This window comes from Lepus europaeus, chromosome 22 (genome assembly GCF_033115175.1).
Source record: "Lepus europaeus isolate LE1 chromosome 22, mLepTim1.pri, whole genome shotgun sequence".
NCBI classification, from domain to species: Eukaryota; Metazoa; Chordata; class Mammalia; order Lagomorpha; family Leporidae; genus Lepus; species Lepus europaeus.
In genome coordinates, this window is record NC_084848.1 from 10,942,242 (window position 1) to 10,960,044 (window position 17,803).

A 17,803-nucleotide genomic window follows, 5' to 3' on the forward strand; every position below is an offset into this window, starting at 1 on the left:
TACTGCTGGCCATCCTGGGCGTGGACCTGCGTGGGGAGGACAGAGCCCTGTCCTCCTTAGCTTGGCCCAGGAGGTCTGTGCACGCACGGTGTGTTTGCAGCTTGAGGGGGCAGTGCTAAGCAGCAGGTGTGTGTGTGTGACAGGCAGAGACAGCCGTGATTCCTGTCCAGCCCTCAGGAGACCTGCGCTCAGGGCAGAGCAGGCGTATGAGGGGTGCAGAGCATCGGCCCCACCTTTCAAGGCTTGCACCTACTTGCTCTTGCTCCCTGAAGAGCCCTGTGCCGTGCCGTGCCGTGCCGTGCCGTGCCTGGGTAGGAGCGTGCCAAGACCCCCACTGCTGACTGAGGCTGCCGCTCCCTCCTCCGTGTGCACCTGAGCCACGTAAGGCACAGGAGGTGATGCGTCTCCTTCTGTCTGCAGCTTCGTCTCACCTGGGCTTGTAAGGCTGTTGCAGGCACGATAGCTCTTTCCCCATCTCACTGAAATCTCAGGGGAATCTGCCGAGGTTCTGGTCCCGGCCGTCCCTGCGGCAGAGGTCCCGGTAGCAGCCCGATAGACCGAGGGCTCCGGCTTCTGCGCCGGCCCCTCCGCAGCCCTGCCTTCTCCTTGGCCGAGCCTGACGAGACCGGGGTGGAGGAGCAGCCAGGGGCTCGGGGCTCAGGGCCCGGTGGGCGGCGGCCCTGACCCACTGTGCGCCTCAGCCTCCAGGAAGTCGTTCGTGTTCGAGCTGAACGAGTGCGCCTCCAGCCGCATCCTGAAGCTGGAGAAGGAGAACCAGGGCCTGCAGAGCACCGTGCAGGGCCTGCGGGAGAGCGGCCTCCGGTGCGCCGAGCTGCAGAGGGAGAACGAGCAGCTGAGCAGGAAGGTGAGCCCCCCACACGGTGCACTGCGCACAGGAAGTGAGCCCCCCACACACTGCACTGCGCACAGGAAGTGAGCCCCCCACACGGTGCACTGCGCACAGGAAGGTGAGCCCCCCACACGGTGCACTGCGCACAGGAAGTGAGCCCCCCACACGGTGCACTGCACACAGGAAGTGAGCCCCCCACACGGTGCACTGCGCACAGGAAGTGAGCCCCCCACACGGTGCACTGCGCACAGGAAGTGAGCCCCCCCCACCCGGTGCACTGTGCGCAGGAAGTGAGCCCCCCACACGGTGCACTGTGCGCAGGAAGTGAGCCCCCCACCTGGTGCACTGTGCGCAGGAAGTGAGCCCCCCACCCGGTGCACTGTGCGCAGGAAGTGAGCCCCCCACACGGTGCACTGTGCGCAGGAAGTGAGCCCCCCACACAGTGCACTGTGCGCAGGAAGTGAGCCCCACACACGGTGCACTGTGCGCAGGAAGTGAGCCCCACACACGGTGCACTGTGCGCAGAAAGTGAGCCCCCCACACGGTGCACTGCGCGCAGGAAGTGAGCCCCACACACGGTGCACTGTGCGCAGGAAGTGAGCTCCCCACACGGTGCACTGTGCACAGGAAGTGAGCCCCCCAACACACAGTGCACTGCGCACAGGAAGTGAGCCCCCCACACGGTGCACTGTGCACAGGAAGTGAGACCCCCACACGGTGCACTGTGCACAGGAAGTGAGCCCACCATCCAGTACACTGTGCACAGGAGGTGAGCCCCCCCTCCCAGCCCTTGTGCACTGTGCACAGGAAGTGAGACCCTCGCTCCCAGCCCCAGTCCACTGCTCAGCAGAAAGGTGGCCGGGCAGCATCCCTGGTGTGTGTGGGGCCACCCCGCAGGGAAGGCCTTGGGCTCCAGTGCAGTCACCAGGCAGCGCGCCCGCCCCTCTTTGCACTCGGCTTGGGCCTCGGAGCCCTGTTGTCTCCCCCTGCGATGTGGGGTCCTGGGGTGCCCCCTGTGAGACGGACACCCCTTCTGCTCTCTCCCTCCGTACCTCTTTCTCAGCACTTGACTACTGACACTGGGCCGGGAGTTTCTCCTAGCAGGCCACGCTCCAGTTCTCACACAGGCTGACTGGCATCCTGGCCCTTGGCTCTCACGCCAGCTCCCGGGACTCGGCACAGGCCCCACAGAGCCACCGCCATCCCTTCCCCAACGCCCATTGGAGCCCAGGTTCTCCCCGAGCTGCAAGCCGCTGGCTCTGAGCCGTGTGCTGCCCCACCTGGGCACAGTCAGCTGTTGGACGGGTTCCTGTTACTCACTACTGAGGGGACAGCTCAGCTGCCGAGGGTGGGGCATGAGCGTTCGCTCCCCACACCTCCACCTGGTCCCCGGTCCAGGAACCTCTGGGCAGGAGCCTGTTCAAAGATGTATTTACTTACTGAAGTCAGAGTTACAAAGTGAGAGGGAGAGAGATCTTCCATCTGCTGGTTCACTCCCCAAATGGCTGAGATGAAGCCAGGAGCCAGGAGCTTCTTCCGGGTCTCCCACGTGGATGCAGGGGCCCAAGCACTTGGGCCATCTTCTGCTTTCCCATGACATTAGCAGGGTGCTGGATCAGAAGTGAAGCAGCTGGGACTCGAACCAGCACCCATGTGGGATGCCGGCGCTGCAGGCCGCAGTGTGAGGCATAGGGCTTGCTTAGTTGAGTCATTGGCCATTGGTGATGAGCTCAGCCTCCAGCCTTTGTGTCCTCTCTGAAAGATCCCCCCTCTTTTAGCAGGGCTGGTTCCCATGGCAACCAGCCCCTCCTGGGGCTCTCTGGGAGCCCCCAGCCCCCACCATCTCATTAGCATACAAAAGACACTCAGCACTTAGGAGATCCCTAGGGTTTTAGGAGCTGTGTGCCAGGAAACTGGGGCAGAGACCAAATCCATACTTACTGTCATGTCGCACTCCCTACTGGGTGTATATAAGGAGGGGGGAGGGGAGGGTTCCACAGAAGGAGAGCAGGGGGCAGCAGTGGTGTGAGGCACTGGGTATCCGGTGTTGCGTGGGGGACATCAACGATGGGAACATCCTGCAGGGTACGTGTGTGTGCACACGTGTGTGCGAGTGAGCCACGAAGAAGAGGGCCCTTGTCTTCAGGAGAAGGGAGTGACCCTGTTGGTGCCTGCATGGGAATGGGGAGCCCAGGGCCTGAGAAGCATCTGTTGGCACGCGTGTCCTTGGAGACCCCAAGCCACACGCCAGGATCCCCAGGAGGACAGAGAGCCCCGCAGGGCTGGCAGGTCGGCAGCTGGCTCCCAGCTCAGCACAGTGAGCCAGCTCAGCCTCTGGGTCCTTCAGGGAGGGGGGGGAGAATGCAGGAGAGCCACGAGGGCAAGATGAGGGTTCAGCAGGGCAGGACGTGTAGCCAGAGCAGCACCCAGCACCGTCTGTCCTGGGGGACGGGGAGCAGACCGGCAGCAAGGACCGGGGAGGTGCCAGGAGAGACGCAACAAGGAGTGCGCTGAGTGGCTGAGCGACGTGGCCACCTGAGCAGGGGTCCTGGGAGGCAGGTGGGGGGCATGATGTCTGCACATCCCGTGGAGGTGGCCCTCGGATGAGTGGTCTGATGCCAAGAAGAGTGACAGAAGCAGAGCGGGGGACAGCGGGGGGTCGGGCAGGGACTGGGCGCGTGTGGGTGCCTGGTATGGTTTCTGCCCCCAGCAGCCTTTGCGGGCCGCCGGCTGCGAGCTGATGGTTGAGGGTGTGGGACAAAGCCAGGGCCCGGGTCCTTGGAGCAAAGTCCCAGGAAGTCTGGCGTGGGGTTGATGGGCTTTGGTTTGGTTTGAAAGCGCATCCGCTGGGCCGGGCTGACTGCTCCGGGCTGGGTCTTGGGCTCTGCAGGTGGAGAAGTTGCAGGCCCAGCTGGAGAGAGAGAAGCAGAGCAGCCAGGACCTGGAGACCCTCAGCGAGGAGCTCCTCAGGGAGAAGGAGCAGCTGCAGAGCCACATGGAGACCCTGAAGGCCGACAGGGCCAGGCAGGTGGGCGCCAGCGCCTCACACCTCCCTGGGACTCGCCCGCGACAGGACTAGCCAACGGGGAGGAGGAGGGGTGGCAGCCGCTCCTGGCTATGCCTGGCGGGTGCGGGGGGCTCCAGCCGTTCTCACCCATGGTGGGGGCATGGGGTGGGTTCTGCCTCTCAGGGGACGTTTGACGGTCTGGAGGGTCCCGACCTCGAGCAGGAGGGGACCGGTCTTCTTGCACATAGCGGGCGCAGGCCGAGGGTGCTGCTGACCGTTGGGAGGTGCACAGTGTCAGCCCCGTGACAGAGGACAAGCCACAGCCCTCAGTGTCTGGTGTCAGGGCGGGGAACCTTGGCCAACCACGCTGAGGCTGTCCCCGGCTGGTGCAGGCACCTGGGCATGTCCCCAAGGTCTGAGTGCGGGAGGAAGGTGCAGGGTGAGGAGTGTGCGTGCAGCCACTGCCCAGGCCGGAGCTGCAGGAGGCTGGGGCGTCCGGTGTTTGTCTCCAGCCTCTGTGCCGGAGCAGTATGCAGTGGGAGAGGAGAGGGCTGGGCTGGTGCTGCTCAGGGTAGAAAGACAGACAGCTCTGCCCGGGGTGGCCCTCGGCTTGGGAGGCAGACCGCTGGGGCGGGGCTGCTGGGGAAGCAAGCATGGGGCACAGGGCTGTGTTAGGAGTTGGCGCGTGTGGCTGCTCTGAGGTGCTGGTGCCACAGATGAGGAAGCAGTGAGCCTGAGGGCTAGACGAGAACTCACAGCAGAGGGAGCAGCACGTGCAAGGGCAGGAAGGGGCTGGGAGCAGGGCGGGCAAGGCTGCAGGGACAGGCAGGCCTGCTCCTGACAGCTGGTACCGAGGGAGGCTGCTGGAAGTTTCGGTAAGGAAGAGAGCTGCGGTTTGCTCTGACTTGGACCATCTCAGTCCTTGTGTGTGTGCGCTGTGGCCTGGCTCTGGGGGTGGTGTTTGGGTATACAGTGGGAGGGCATCCCAGGCCCTGGCTGTCCAGTCGCCCCGCCCCGCCCTGACCGTGGGAGTGGGTTGGTGAAGGGGCCTGGGTTGTGCCGTGTGTATCCTGCAGATCAAGGACCTGGAGCAGGAGAAGGACCAGCTCAGCCGAGCTGTGCGGTCGCTGCGGGAGAGGTCACAGGTCAGCAGCGAGGCCTGCTCAAAAGACGCCGAGAGGGAGCACGGAGCCCTGCACTTGGCCATGGTGGAGGCCGCCGGCCGGCCCGGCCAGCTGGAAGTGGAGCAGCAGCTGCCGCGTGGGGACGCCGAGCAGGCCCAGGAGAAGGCGGAGCGGGTGGAGGCGCTGGAGCGGGAGCTGCGCCAGCTGGAGGAAGAGCGCGAGCAGCTGGCGGCGCGGGCCGGGGCCCTGCAGGCGGCCGCCGAGAAGGCCCAGGGCCTGGAGCAGGAGAACGGCACGCTGCGGAAGTCGCTGGACACGCTGCAGAACGTGGCCGTGCAGCTCGAGGGCCTGCAGCGCGACCACGAGCAGCTGGCCCAGGAGAACCGGGAGCTGCGGGCCGCGGTGGAGGCCGTGCGCCTAGGCCGCGCCAAGGTGGCGCAGGTGCAGCGGGAAAACCAGCAGCTGGCGCGCGAGAGGGAGGTGCTGAGCCGCGACGTGGCACTGCTCGCCGCCCTCGGCCAGCAGCCGGAGCGCCTGGAGCAGGGCTCCCAGAGCGGGAGCGCCGAGGATCTGCGGCCGCCGCAGGGCCTGGAGCAGGAGCTGGGCGAGCTGGAGGCCGAGCGTCAGGCCCTGCGGCGGGACCTGGAGGCCCTGCGGCTGGCCAGCTCCCGGCTGCAGCGGGCCGAGGAGGACCGGAAGGCGCTGGAGCAGGAGGTGGTGCAGCTGGAGAAAGACAAGAAGCTTCTGGAGAAGGAGGCCCGGCGGCTGTGGCAGCAGGTGGAGCTCAAGGATGCCGTTCTGGACGACAGCACCGCCAAGCTGTGCGCCGCCGAGAAGGAGAGCCGCGCGCTGGACAGGGAGCTGGCCCGCTGCCGGGAGGCGGCCGGCAAGCTCAGGGAGCTGGAGAGGGACAACCGGGACCTCACCAAGCAGGTCACCGTGCACACGAGGACGCTGACGACCCTGCGGGAGGTGAGCACCCCAGCTGGGGCAGGGCCCCCTCCAGAGGAGGAGGTTCCCCTGATTCTTCTCTCTCTCTCTCTCTCTCTCTCTCTCTCTCTCTTTGTAAAGATTTATTTGGAAGGCAGAGATAGAAGGAGAGAGAGAGAGAGAGAGAGGTCTTCCATCCATTGGTTCACTCCCTAAATGGCTACAATGGTTGGGGCTGGGCCAGGCCAAGGCCAGGAGTCTGGAGCTTCATCTGGGTCTCCCACATGGGTGCAGGGACCCAAGCACTTGGGTCATCATCCGCTGCCTTCCCAGGCGCATTAGCAGGGAGCTGGATTGGAAGTGGAGCAGCTGGGACAAGAACCGGCCCCCACACGGGACGCTGGCGCTGCAGGTGGAGTTTTAACCTTCTGTGCCACCGTGCAGCTCTGCCCCACCCCCATTCTAAATGGAGCAATCCCTAATGGCGTAAAGACCCCAGTGGGCGTCTGCTGCTCCCTGAGATCCTGGTTCCTGGCGTTCAGCTCACCCTGGTCCATCACCACCTCCCCATAGACCCAACATCAGGCAGACACACTGACAGTCAAACACGCACTTACCACACCTCCCCTCCCAGCCATCCTGGCTCAGAGACACAGCGGGGGACGTCGGTGGTGTCCCCTGCACAGCCTGCGGCTGCCCGGGAGCCGCCCTCACTGCCCCTGCCCAGCCTCACCAGGGAGAGCCGGCCTGTACAGCGCTAGCCCCAGGGAGGACCCAACTCCAGATCAAGTCAGGTCTGCTGAACACGGACTCGGGCCGTCCCGTGCGCATGCGTGCCGCTGTCAGACCGCACAGGCAGCTGTTCCTCCTCACTGCGTTCTGTCTTTCTCATGCCTTTGAGCAGCTTGCAACGGCACGGTTTCTCATGGCTGCGAGATTTTTACTGCTGTAGATTTTTTTAAAAAGATTTATTTATTTATTTGAAAGAGTTACACAGAGAGAGAAGAAGAGTCTTCCATCCGCTGGTTCACTCCCCAGTTGGCTGCAACAGCTGGAGCTGTGCCGATCCAAAGCCAGAAGCCAGGAGTTTCTTCTGGGTCTTCTCACACGGGTGCAGGGGCCCAAGGACTTGGGCCATCTTCTGCTTTCCCAGGCTCTAGCTGAGAGCTAGATCGGAAGTGGAGCAACCGGGACTTGAGCTGGCGCCCATATGGGATGACTGCACTGCAGGCGGCAGCTTTACCCACTACACCACAGTGCCAACCCCTATTCCTATAGATTTAATGTGATTGTTTTTAGATTTTTAGGTTGTTTCTGATATTTTCCACTATTTTAAAAAACACTAATCCTCCTTGTATACAGGCACCTAGAAATAGGATTGTAGGATCGAAGGTGGACCATGAGTCTCTTGCTGTATTTAAGTGCGTCCAGGAGTGTCTGTCCTTGCCCTGGTGTGGACCATGGGGCCCTCTGGACGTGCTGGGATGTTACGGTGCCCAGCAGCTGCAGCCACAGCGTCTGGCCGCCTCGCCGAGCCTTGTCCTCGCGTCTCCCCAAGTGGTCCCCGTGTCCCCGCTGTGACTCCTGCTCCTGGCTGCTCTCCTCTTGTGCTCATGCAGCCCCTGGTGGGGTCTGTTTCTGGCCCTTGTACGTGGGGCAGGTGGACCAGAAGAGACAGAGAGAGGTGGCCTCTTGGCAGAACTCTCACTGCCGTCATCCGCCCAGTGGCCAGAGCCCTGCTCCACTGATAAAAAGAAATGAGGAGGAGGAGCAGGTGGCGCTTGTCCCTGTCCCTGTCCCCGTGCCATGCAAGTCTTAGGACTTGGAGTAAGCGTACAGGCAAACAGCTGTGACACCAGACAGGAAGTGGAGCCCCCCAGGGAGCCACCCAGTGCTGGGGATAAAGGGGGTCAGGGAAAAGGAACCCCCAAGTGAGTTCCACACCCACATTTTGAAAAGGAAACCAGAGTTTAAAACAAAATCTTTCCCTCTTTATACCTCTTTCTGTTGGTTTCAAATTGTCTTTTTTTTTTTTTTTTTTTTTAAGACTTGTTCATTTATTTCAAAGGCAGAGAGAAAGATATCTCTAGTTCACTCCCCAAATGCCCTCAACTGCTGGGGCTGGGCTAGGCCAAAGCCAGGAGCCTGGAACTCTCCATCCAGGTCTCCCACATGAGTGGCAGTGGGCCAGCCACTGGGCCAGCACCTGCTGTTTCCCGGTGGGTTAGCAGGGAGCTGGGTCGGAAGCAGAGTAGACGCTGATCAACATTGTGGCCCCTGTGCCGTAGTGCTGACCGCTTCGGTGAGCTTCACGTTACTTGTCACTCCAAAAAAAGGTATCCATTTATCAGAAAGGAAGCCCACTGCTCCAAGGTCAGCGTGTTTCAGATGCAGGTCCCGGAGGCTGAGCACCGTGGCTCCGTCCTGGACACCGCTGGTGGTCTGGTTGTTCCCGGCACCAGGAGGGCAGGAGACGTGTCCTTCCCTGTCCTCAGGGAGAGCGTCCCTGGGGCCCAAACCTCCCAGCCGAGCTCACCCCATGCCTGGGGCAGCCAGGACGCAGAGACAGCTGCTCCGTGCTGTGGGGACCCCGCAGAGCCGCTGTCCAGGTTCATGGGTGCCTGGCCGTTGCAGGACCTGGTGCTGGAGAAGATGAAGAGCCAGCAGCTGACCAGCGAGCTGGACCAACTGAGCCAGGAGCTGGAGAAACTGGGCCTCAGCAAGGAGGTGCTGCTGCAGGAGGACCACAGCGAGAGGTGAGCGGGCCGGGCGGCGGCGTCCCCCGGCATCCCCCAGCGCCTGGCCTGCAGCCCTCCCGGCTCAGGGCGCGGCCCCAGTCCTCACGCTCCGGTCTTCCTGCTCGAAGGTCTCTGGGAGCTGTAGAAGGAGAGTCTTTGGTCCAAAGAGTTTCATACTACGTTTTGGGGGGCACGGCTTTTCCCTACAGTGCTTCCCAAACCATTGCATTTTCCAAAGAAATTCATTATCTTATCCGCGTGGTGCCTGATAACGTATTCACTACCTCTGAGCCTTGTAACTCAGGAAGTTGCTTAACCGGTCCATGGCTCGGTTTCCCTATCTGGAAAATGGCCATCAGCACGCATAGGTTCCCCAAGACAATGACTAAGATGTAGCAGAGGTGTGGCCATCAGAGACGGCTCAGGGGTGTCCACTCGGGTTCCCCAGAAAGGGCTTGGACAGAAGGCTTTCAGGGCAGTGGAGGTGGCCGTGTGGAGGCAGGGGGCGGTCAGCAGGCAGGAGCTGGGAGCTTGGCAGTGAAGAGGCGGGGTCACTGATGCTGTCCTGTCTCGGTGTTTTCCAGAAAATACAAGATATTGGAGGGCAGAAATGAATCGGCGTTGCAGACCACGCTGGCACTGAGAGAGGAAAAGATTGTGTTTCTAGAAGCACAGGTGGAGGAGAAAGCGGGCCTGAACCACCAGTTACAGAGCGAGCTCCAGACGGTGAGGGCTGGTGCCCTTAGGAGCGGGCTTGGGGTCCAGCTGCCAGCTCTGCCTCAGCACCCGGCCCCTCCCCGGGTAGCAGAGGGGCAGCCAGGAGAGCCACTCCTTGGGGCAGGGGCAGGTGACAGGGAGCTGCCATCAGAACTGCAGGCACTGGGGCAGCACAGAGCCAGAGTGGGAATTGGAGGCCAAGGGGGCAAGAGGGGTAGCAGCCCAGAGCAGGACCACGTGTCCCCAGTGAGATCTGGGGTGCTCTGTGGGCGCCCCCTCCATGCAGCTGTGAGCTCCAGGCACCCACACAAGCCTACAGCCCAGGGAAAGGGGTGAGCCCCAGGCTTCCACACAAGCCTGCAGCCAGGGGAATGGGGCATCCAGGGGAACAGGGTGAGCCCCAGGCACCCACACAGGCCTGCAACCTCAGGGTGTAGGACACGGGCTCGGAAGGACATGCACAGGCTAACCTGGGTTCACATGTTCTCCACATACGTACACGAGTGTGCACGTGCCACATACATACACACGTGCTCCCCATTCTCTGCACACGTCTGCGGGTGAACACGTGCACATTTCCTGGCTGCAGGAGTGAATCAGAACCTGGGGCAGAGCAGTCAGAGCTGGCCGGGCTCATGAGCTACCTGACCACCTGGTCCCTGTCCCCGGCCTCACCCCCGTGGCATGGAGCAGACACCTAAAGCTCAGGAAAGCAAAACAACTCGGCCCCCCCGGGCTGGGAGTGGGAGGTGGTGTCCTGGCCCCGACCCTCCTCTCGTCCAAGGTCAGGAAACGGGGAAGCCACAGGGCACAGGTCGTGCACCGTCCCCGAACGCGGCAGGCAGGCGGCCGGCAGGTGCGCACCAGGGCTGAGCCGAGCACAGGGCTCCCGGCCCGCTCGCTCCTGCTGAAGAAGTGTGTGTGTTGCTGGCCCGCAGCTGAAGAAGGAGTGTGAGGCCCTGCGGCAGGCTTCGGAGGCGGGGACGCCCCTGCAGGGTGCTTCCAGACACGTGGAGAAGGAGGCCTGGGGACCCAGCCACAAGGAGGCCACCCTGGAGCTGCTGCGGGTCAAGGACCGGGCCATCGAGCTGGAGCGGAACGTGAGTGGGCGGCCGCTGTCCTGGGGCAGGGCGGGGGGGGGGGGGCGTCCTGTTGCGCAGCCCCTCTGGTAGCACGTCCTTGCTGGCAGGGGCAGAGGACAGTGGAGTCGATGAGGTTTCCCTAGACGTCAGCTCGACCTGTGATCGTGCTCCCGGCATGGCCCAAGGCTCCTCCTCATCCGAGGGCCCTGGAGCACTGTACCTTTCAGTGCCGTGTGCCAGGGGCTGGCGGCCCGTGGCCCCGCCTGTTCGTAAATCAAGTATTTATCTGAGATGGGGAGAGTAGGTCCCTCCCCCAAAGCCCACAGTGGCTGGGCCTGTGCTGTGACTGAATCTGATTGCTGGGACCTCAGTCCAGGTCTCCCGTGTGGGTGGCAGGGACCCAGGCACTGGAGCAGAGCCGGTGTCAAATCCAGGTACCCCCACAGGGGACGCAGGCATCGCAACAGCTTTGTGGGATCGCGGCCGTGCGCTGGGTTGGGTGGCCTCTGGGTCACAGTGGCCCAGTTAGGTGGCTGGGTGACAGAACATGCGGTTGGCAAACCTGCAGATACACAGCGTGAGGCTGCTAACGCCCATCTGTGTTCTGATTCTGTCTGATTCTCAACAGTGACTCTGCAAGTCCACAGTGACCACTCCCAGTATTTGACAAATGAGGAAGCCGAGGCAGCCTGACCCCAAGTCCTGCACGCATAAGGGATAGTACGAGGCCACACCCGGCACCCTGGCCCCTAGCCCAGGACCTGGGTGTACCGTGAAGCCCCTCCTTGCCCCTGCTGCTGCTCCCGAGTAGGGTTGAGCTGTAGCCTAAGGCTTTTGGGAGACCAGGGGCTCCCACTCAGAGGGATCCGGCTCCCGAAAAGGCACTCCCAGGGTGCTTAGCAAGAAGCAGAGGGAAGCGTTGAAGAGAAAAAGGGAGAGGTAGCACACATCCAGCAGGTCTTGGCACGCACTCACACACTCAGGGCTGCAGCGTGTTCCCGGGGTCACATGTGTGTGTGACCTTTGAGAGGGAATTGTGGGCCGGCGCCACGGCTCAATAGGCTAGTCCTCCGCCTGCGGCGCTGGCACACTGGGTTCTAGTCCCGGTCGGGGCGCCGGATTCTGTCCCGTTTGCCCCTCTTCCAGGCCAGCTCTCTGCTGTGGCCCGGGAGTGCAGTGGAGGATGGCCCAAGTGCTTGGGCCGTGCACCCCATGGGAGACCAGGAGAAGCACCTGGCTCCTACGTTCGGATCAGCATGGTGCGCTGGCCGCAGCGGCCATTGGAGGGTGAACCAACGGCAAAGGAAGACCTTTCTCTGTCTCTCTCTCTCACTGTCCACTCTGCCTGTCAAAAAAATAAAAAGAGGGAAGTGTGAGTCCCCTCCCCCGTGGACCCTGACCCTGGCCCCCAAAGCCGCGGCTGTCAAGGGTGGCCAGCGGACACTGAGTGGCCTCCCTGTCCCCTAGAACGCGGCTTTGCAGGCCGAGAAGCAGCTGCTGAAGGAGCAACTGCAGCACCTGGAGACCCAGAACGTGGCGTTCAGCAGCCAGATCCTGACGCTGCAGAAGCAGAGCGCCTTCCTGCAGGAGCATAACACCACGCTGCAGACACAGACGGCCAGGCTGCAGGTGAGCGTGGAGACGGCGGGCGGGGCCCGCGGGGCGTGGCTCTGCTGCCGTCCGGCTCGTGGACATGCTCCTGGGTGGTGTTTCCGAAGCTGCGTTCTGTGTGGGCCGACAGCTTCCTTTCTCTGCTTGCGTGCTTGTCCCTGTCCCCGTTGTCATCAGGAGAGAGGCAGCCATTCTGTTCAATCACGTTAACCAGTTTCTTTGCACCAGAAGCTATCCGAGCTGCTTTTAAGCTAATTTGAAATAATCTTGGCTATTATATTCTTACTGATTTTTTTTATTTGAGAAAGAGAGTTATCTTCTATCTGCTGGTTTGTTCCCCAAATGCCCACACCAGCTGGGCTGGGCCAGGCTGAAGCCAGGAGCTGGGAGCTCCATTCTGGTCTCCCGTGTGGGAGGCAGGGGCCCGCGTACTTGAGCCATCGCCTACTGCCCCCAAGGTACATCAGCAGGGCCCAGGACCCAGGCTTCCCAGGCAGGGTCTGAGCCGCTGCACTGCCCTCCCACGGATGTGAATTCTGAACCTCAGGAGGGGAAGTGGGGGACGAGGCGGCTTCCGGGCTGCTGAGAGCAGCAGGACTGGGGTCTCGGGCCACCTAGGAGGCCAGTTCGTCATCTGCGCCAAGCAGACGGTGGGAACGTGAGTTACCACTCCGGCACGCAGCTTCTGAGAAAAGTTTGACACGGTGTCACTCACGAGACAGGGACAGTCCAGAGAGGTCAGATTTGTCCTGTTTGCACCAGAAGTCAGGACGCTGGTCTCTGGCGTTGTTCTTCCTTGTGAGGGCTTTGTCTGGTTTTAATATCAGGGTTGTGCTAGCTCGCCAGCTTCCTGTGGTTGTTCATGTTGTCAGGTGCAGTGTTACAAATATCAGCTGTGTTGCTACTCTCCTGCTTCTAGAAAACAGGCCTTTTTTTTTTTTTTTTTTTCCCTTTTCTTTATTAGAGAGATAGAGTCTGTCTATCTGCTGATTTACTCCCCGGATGACCACAATGGTCAGAGCTGGGCTGATCCAAAGCCAGGAGCCAGGAGCTTCCTTCGGGTCTCCCACACGGATGCAGGGGCCCAAGGACTTGGGCCATCTTCTACTGCTTTTCCAGGCCATTAGCAGGGAGCTGGATCGGAAGTGGAGCAGCCGGGACGAGAACTGTTGCCCGTGTGGGATGTTGATGTCACAGGCAGTAGCTTTGCCCGCTACACCGCAGCACCGGCCCCCAGAAAACAGCCTTTTAAAGCGAGTCAGTGAGGGCGCTCATTTGCCCCAGAAGGCTGCCTTTGTGGGCAAAGGCTCAGGTTCCGGCACTGTGTGCTGGGCCGTTTGTTTGGTCCCCTGCACGGAGCAAGTCCTTATGTTCTGGGGGTGCTGTCCTGGCTGCCCCGAGGGCCCCAGGTGCTTTGCCGTCTGCCCCTCCTGGGCCTGCTCACTCTCTGGGGGGGTCCTTGGCTTCTCCCCGCAGGTGGAGAACTCCACGCTGAGCTCCCAGAGCGCCTCGCTCACGGCGCAGTACGCGCTGCTGCAGAGCCAGCAGACAGCCAAGGAGGGCGAGCTGGACAGCCTGCAGGAGCAGCAGGAGCGGCTCACGGCGGCCCACGAGGCACTGCTGCAGGACCACGAGCGCCTGGGCGCCCTGCACGAGCACCAGTGTGCCGAGTACGAGGCTCTCATCCGCCAGCACGGCTGCCTGAAGACGCTGCACCGCAACCTGGAGCTGGAGTTCAAGGAGCTGGGCGAGAGGTGGGCCTGGGCGCCCGCGGGCCGGAGGGGAGGCCCGGGGCAGGTCGGGCGGCCGGGCCGGCTGTCTGGTGGCCCTGAGGGCCTGGGGCTTCCCGTGGCCGCCCCTGCGTTTCCTCTTGGCGTGGGGCTTCCCATTGTTGGGGCTCCTGAGCTTTCCCAAGGGAAGGAAGTCGAATATCGCCTTCAGCAATTTGGAGTTTGTGCAGCTGGGGCCGGGGGAAGCCCCCACGGGCATCCGGGACCCTGTTCTCCGGAGGTTCTCGCCCCTGCCCTCTCCCCTGGAGGCCAGGGGTAAGGAGGGCACCGTACAGCCCCAGCTCACAGGGAGGTCCCCCTCCAGCACCCGCGCCTTCTGTTCCGGGTAACGGTCTTGCTTTTTCTTTTTTAATATTGTTAAAAAGTTAGTGTCAAAGTTAGTGGAAGGTAGAGGGACAGAGATTTCAGATGCCCACAAACGCCCGTGATAGGCCAGGCTGAAGTCAGGAGCCAGGAACTCCATCCAGGTCTCCCACGCAGGTGGCAGAGTCCCAAGCACTTGAGCCATCACCTTCTGCCTCCCAGGATGCACTAGCTGGGAGCTGGGTTAAGTGGAGCAGCTTGGACTTAAACTGTCGCTCCAGTGTGAGATGCCGATGTTGCAAGTGGTGGCTTACTTAACCTGCTGTGCCATCATGCCTGCCCGCCCTCCTTGTTCCTTTTTAAAGATTTACTTATGTATTATTGTGAAAGAGACGAAGAGAGAGAGGAAGGTCTTCCATCCACTGGTTCACTCCCCAAATGGCCACTTCCCCAGGACTGAGCCAGGAGCTTCAACCAGGTCTTCCACGTCAGTGGCAGGGGCCCCAGCCCTTGGGCTGTCTTCTGCTGCTTTCCCAGGCCATTAGGAGGGAGCTGGATCAGAAGTGGAGCAGCCAGGACTCTATGGGATGCTAGTGTTGCAGCTTTGCCTGCTACTCCCCAGCGCTGGCTCCCCTCCCCCCACTTTTTTTTTTATTGTAACCATCCAGTGTGGAAACTTGTGGCTCTGCAGGACATAGGCAGAGACTCCAGGTGCGCTCCAGCTCACAGTGGTCACTTCGCGGTCAGCCTCGTTGTGTAGTGTCCTCAGTAGATGTTCTCACAGAACACTTGGAGCACGGCACCCTGGGAAGCCTCGTGGTGTTCCCTGGTGGCATCACCGGAGAGGACTGGGCCGTGCAGGCTGGAGTGTGACTTCTCCCGAGTGTGCCATCGTAACCCTGGAAGCCCCCAGGTGAAGCACCGTGAGTCCAGCACCCTCTGCAGAGCAGCGCCGTGCACCTGTCAGGCCGCCTGCCCGGTTACCTGGGCACTGCCTTGTTTGCTCTGTCCCTCCTGCTGTCCGCCGCCAGGCCTTCTTCCCACCTTAGGTAAAACCTGCGTGTGTTGAAAGGCACTAATCTCTTTTGTTTTTAAAAGATTTATTTTCTTACTTGAAAGGTAGAGTTACAGAGAGAGGGAGACAGAGAGCAAGATCTTCTGTCTGCTGGTTTGCTCCCCAAATGGCCAAAGCAGCCAGAGCTGGGCCAATCCAAAGCCAGGAGCTTCTTCCAGGTTTCCCATGTGGGTGCAGGGGCCCAAGCTCTTGGGCCATCTTCTTCTGCTTTCCCAGGAGCATCAGCAGGGGAACTAGGTTGGCTGTGGAGCGGCTGGCACCAGATCCGGCCCCCAAATGGGATGTGGTGCCGCAGGCAGCGGCTTTACCTGCTGCACCACAGCACTGGCCCCGAAATGCGCTAACCTTGCCTTTGCCTTCTTGACGGGCAGGGTCCTGGGTTTCGTGTTCAAAAAGTCAGCCTGAATTGGCTGAGTTCCTGCCCCTATAGAGGCCGCAGCTGGCACCGGGCCCCTGGGCAGGGGCAGCGGGACCTGGAGAGGAGGGGCATGCCCCTGAGTCTGAGAGGTAGGCATAGCTGAAGAGAGGCGCCCAGGTGCCCGGCGTGGAGCCAGAGAGAGGGCCGCCCGCCACCTTTGCTGCCCGTGTCTCCGAGTCGGCCTGGGGGTGGGGGGGGGGGGCTAAGCAGAACTGCTTCTTGCAGGTGGAAGCAGCTGACAGGCAAGGAGCTGAGCCCGAGAAGCCGCGCGTGGGCGCTGATGGTGCTCGTGGGCGCTGGTGGTGCTCGTGGGCGGTGATGGCCCCATTGCTTCATTCCCCAGTCTCCCCCCCCCCCATCTTTGTCTGTCGGGGGCTGTGGAGGCGTCTGCCCCTGTGACTCTTCCTTCCAGCCAAAGTGACGGCTTCTAACCCTCCTGCCCTCATCCCGTCTTCGTGCGTACATGTACTGAGCACCTGCTGTCTACACGATGCTGGGTCTAGACCTGGTGGGGGCATGCCCAGTCGGCAGACTGACGGAGTAGAATGTGGAGCTCACGGCTGTGATGGGAGCCCGATGCCCCCGCTCACCGACGCTGTGCAGGCGCCTTATTCTCGGTGCCCTGTTTGCTGGGATAAATGTCTTGCATCCTTCATGTCCGTTCACGGCGGGGGCGGGGGGTTTGCAGGTGGATTTAGGCGATGCCAGGGTGGCCTTCCTGCTGTGATCCCCACAGCTCTCTGCCTGTTGCAGCCGGCTGCAGCCGCTGAGCTGGTTGGACTGCGGGCTTCAGGCAGAGGAGCGTGGGGACCCGGGTGTTTTCCACCTGATGCCTGAACACGGCGAGCTGGCCCGGCACAGCTGCCCCGTGTTCTCCGTGCATCACGGCTGCCCGGGGGACCCGGTAGAAGCGTCTGCCCCGTCCTCGTGTGCTCTGTGCACTTTTCCAAGGCGTCACAGCAGGGAGCAGGATTCGGGCCGCCTCCCCGTGGCCTGCATTTGTTCAGCGTGATGAGTTTTTCTGGACTCATCATCCTGGGTGAGGAGGTTCGCCACGCTGAGAGCCAGGCAGAGCCTCCACCCTCAGTCAGGCTGGGCCACATCGGGGCTGAAGGCCACACAGACGTCTCCGTAGGCGGCCGCCTGAGCAGCTGTCCTAGTGTGTTTGGCCCCACAAAGGTGGTGCAGGACAATGATGGGAGGCTGGGGTCTGGCGGTCTGTGGGCGGGAGAACTGGGGATGTGTAGGGGGCCTTTGCCCGAACAGGGGACGTGGGGAGCTTGTGCCTCGGATCCCTCCCCACTCCCAGTCCACCGTGCGCCTCCTGGACTTGGAGGAGATCCTGGGTCCTCTGAGAGCCTAAAATGTTCCAGAGGGGATGGCCCGGGCACATCGGGGGCTCCATCCATGTGCTCTGCAGTGTGGGGGAGGGGAGGGCTGTGTGCACATGCATGGGCAGCCACCGCTGGCCTGGGAGGCTCCTGGGCAAGCCCGTTCCCCCAGGAAGACCAGGCAGAGATGGAGCCGTCGTGGGCTCCCCAGGGGAAGGGGCGAGTAGAGGTGAGCTGCCACGTGCAGTCTCGGCTGGCTCAAGGTCCGCCTGTTCCTACAGGCGCACCGGGTAACTTGCTTGTAATTCCCCGAAAGAGAAAGGCCTGGAGCTCAGGAGATGCAGACCCTTGGTCCCAGGTGGCCCTGGGAGGAGGGGCCCTGGGGACCCAGGGCTGGAGGAAGAGGGTTCTGGGCTCTGTGCTGGGAGCTGCGCTCGTCACTGCCTCACCCCTGCCTGGTCCCTTGTCCCCTGCCCCCTGCAGGGAGGTCTCCTGAGGAGTCTCTCCCGGGGCCCAGGCCCCTTCCAGTGAGTGGTTCCCTCCCTCCCGCAGGCACGGGGACCTCCTGGCGCACAAGGCCGAGCTGGAGGAGCTGGAGAAGGTGCTGACCGCGGAGCGGGAGGCCCTGCAGCAGGAGCGCAGGACGAACGCCACCGCTGCGAGCGAGAACCAGAGGCTGCGGGGAGAACTGGACAGGTAGGGCCCATGCGCCGGGTGCTGCCATCCCTCCCCCGCCCAGTACCCAGGACTCCGCTGAGGCCAGTCCTGCAAGCAATCCCCAGGAGGCGCAGTGAGTCTGACGCCCGGGTGTCTTCCACACCAGCTGC

General features: G+C 62.2%; 1 protein-coding gene across 1 annotated transcript in view; it reads left to right on the plus strand.

Annotated features, from left to right (window-relative positions):
• The window catches only part of CCDC88C (coiled-coil domain containing 88C), a 118,870-nt gene that overhangs the window by 81,698 nt on the left and 19,369 nt on the right, over positions 1-17,803 (plus strand). The window contains 9 exon segments of the mRNA XM_062181247.1: positions 702-865; positions 3,741-3,878; positions 4,934-5,953; positions 8,546-8,667; positions 9,234-9,375; positions 10,305-10,466; positions 11,916-12,077; positions 13,536-13,813; positions 17,529-17,672. Of these exon segments, the coding sequence (XP_062037231.1) occupies positions 702-865; positions 3,741-3,878; positions 4,934-5,953; positions 8,546-8,667; positions 9,234-9,375; positions 10,305-10,466; positions 11,916-12,077; positions 13,536-13,813; positions 17,529-17,672 (2,332 nt within the window).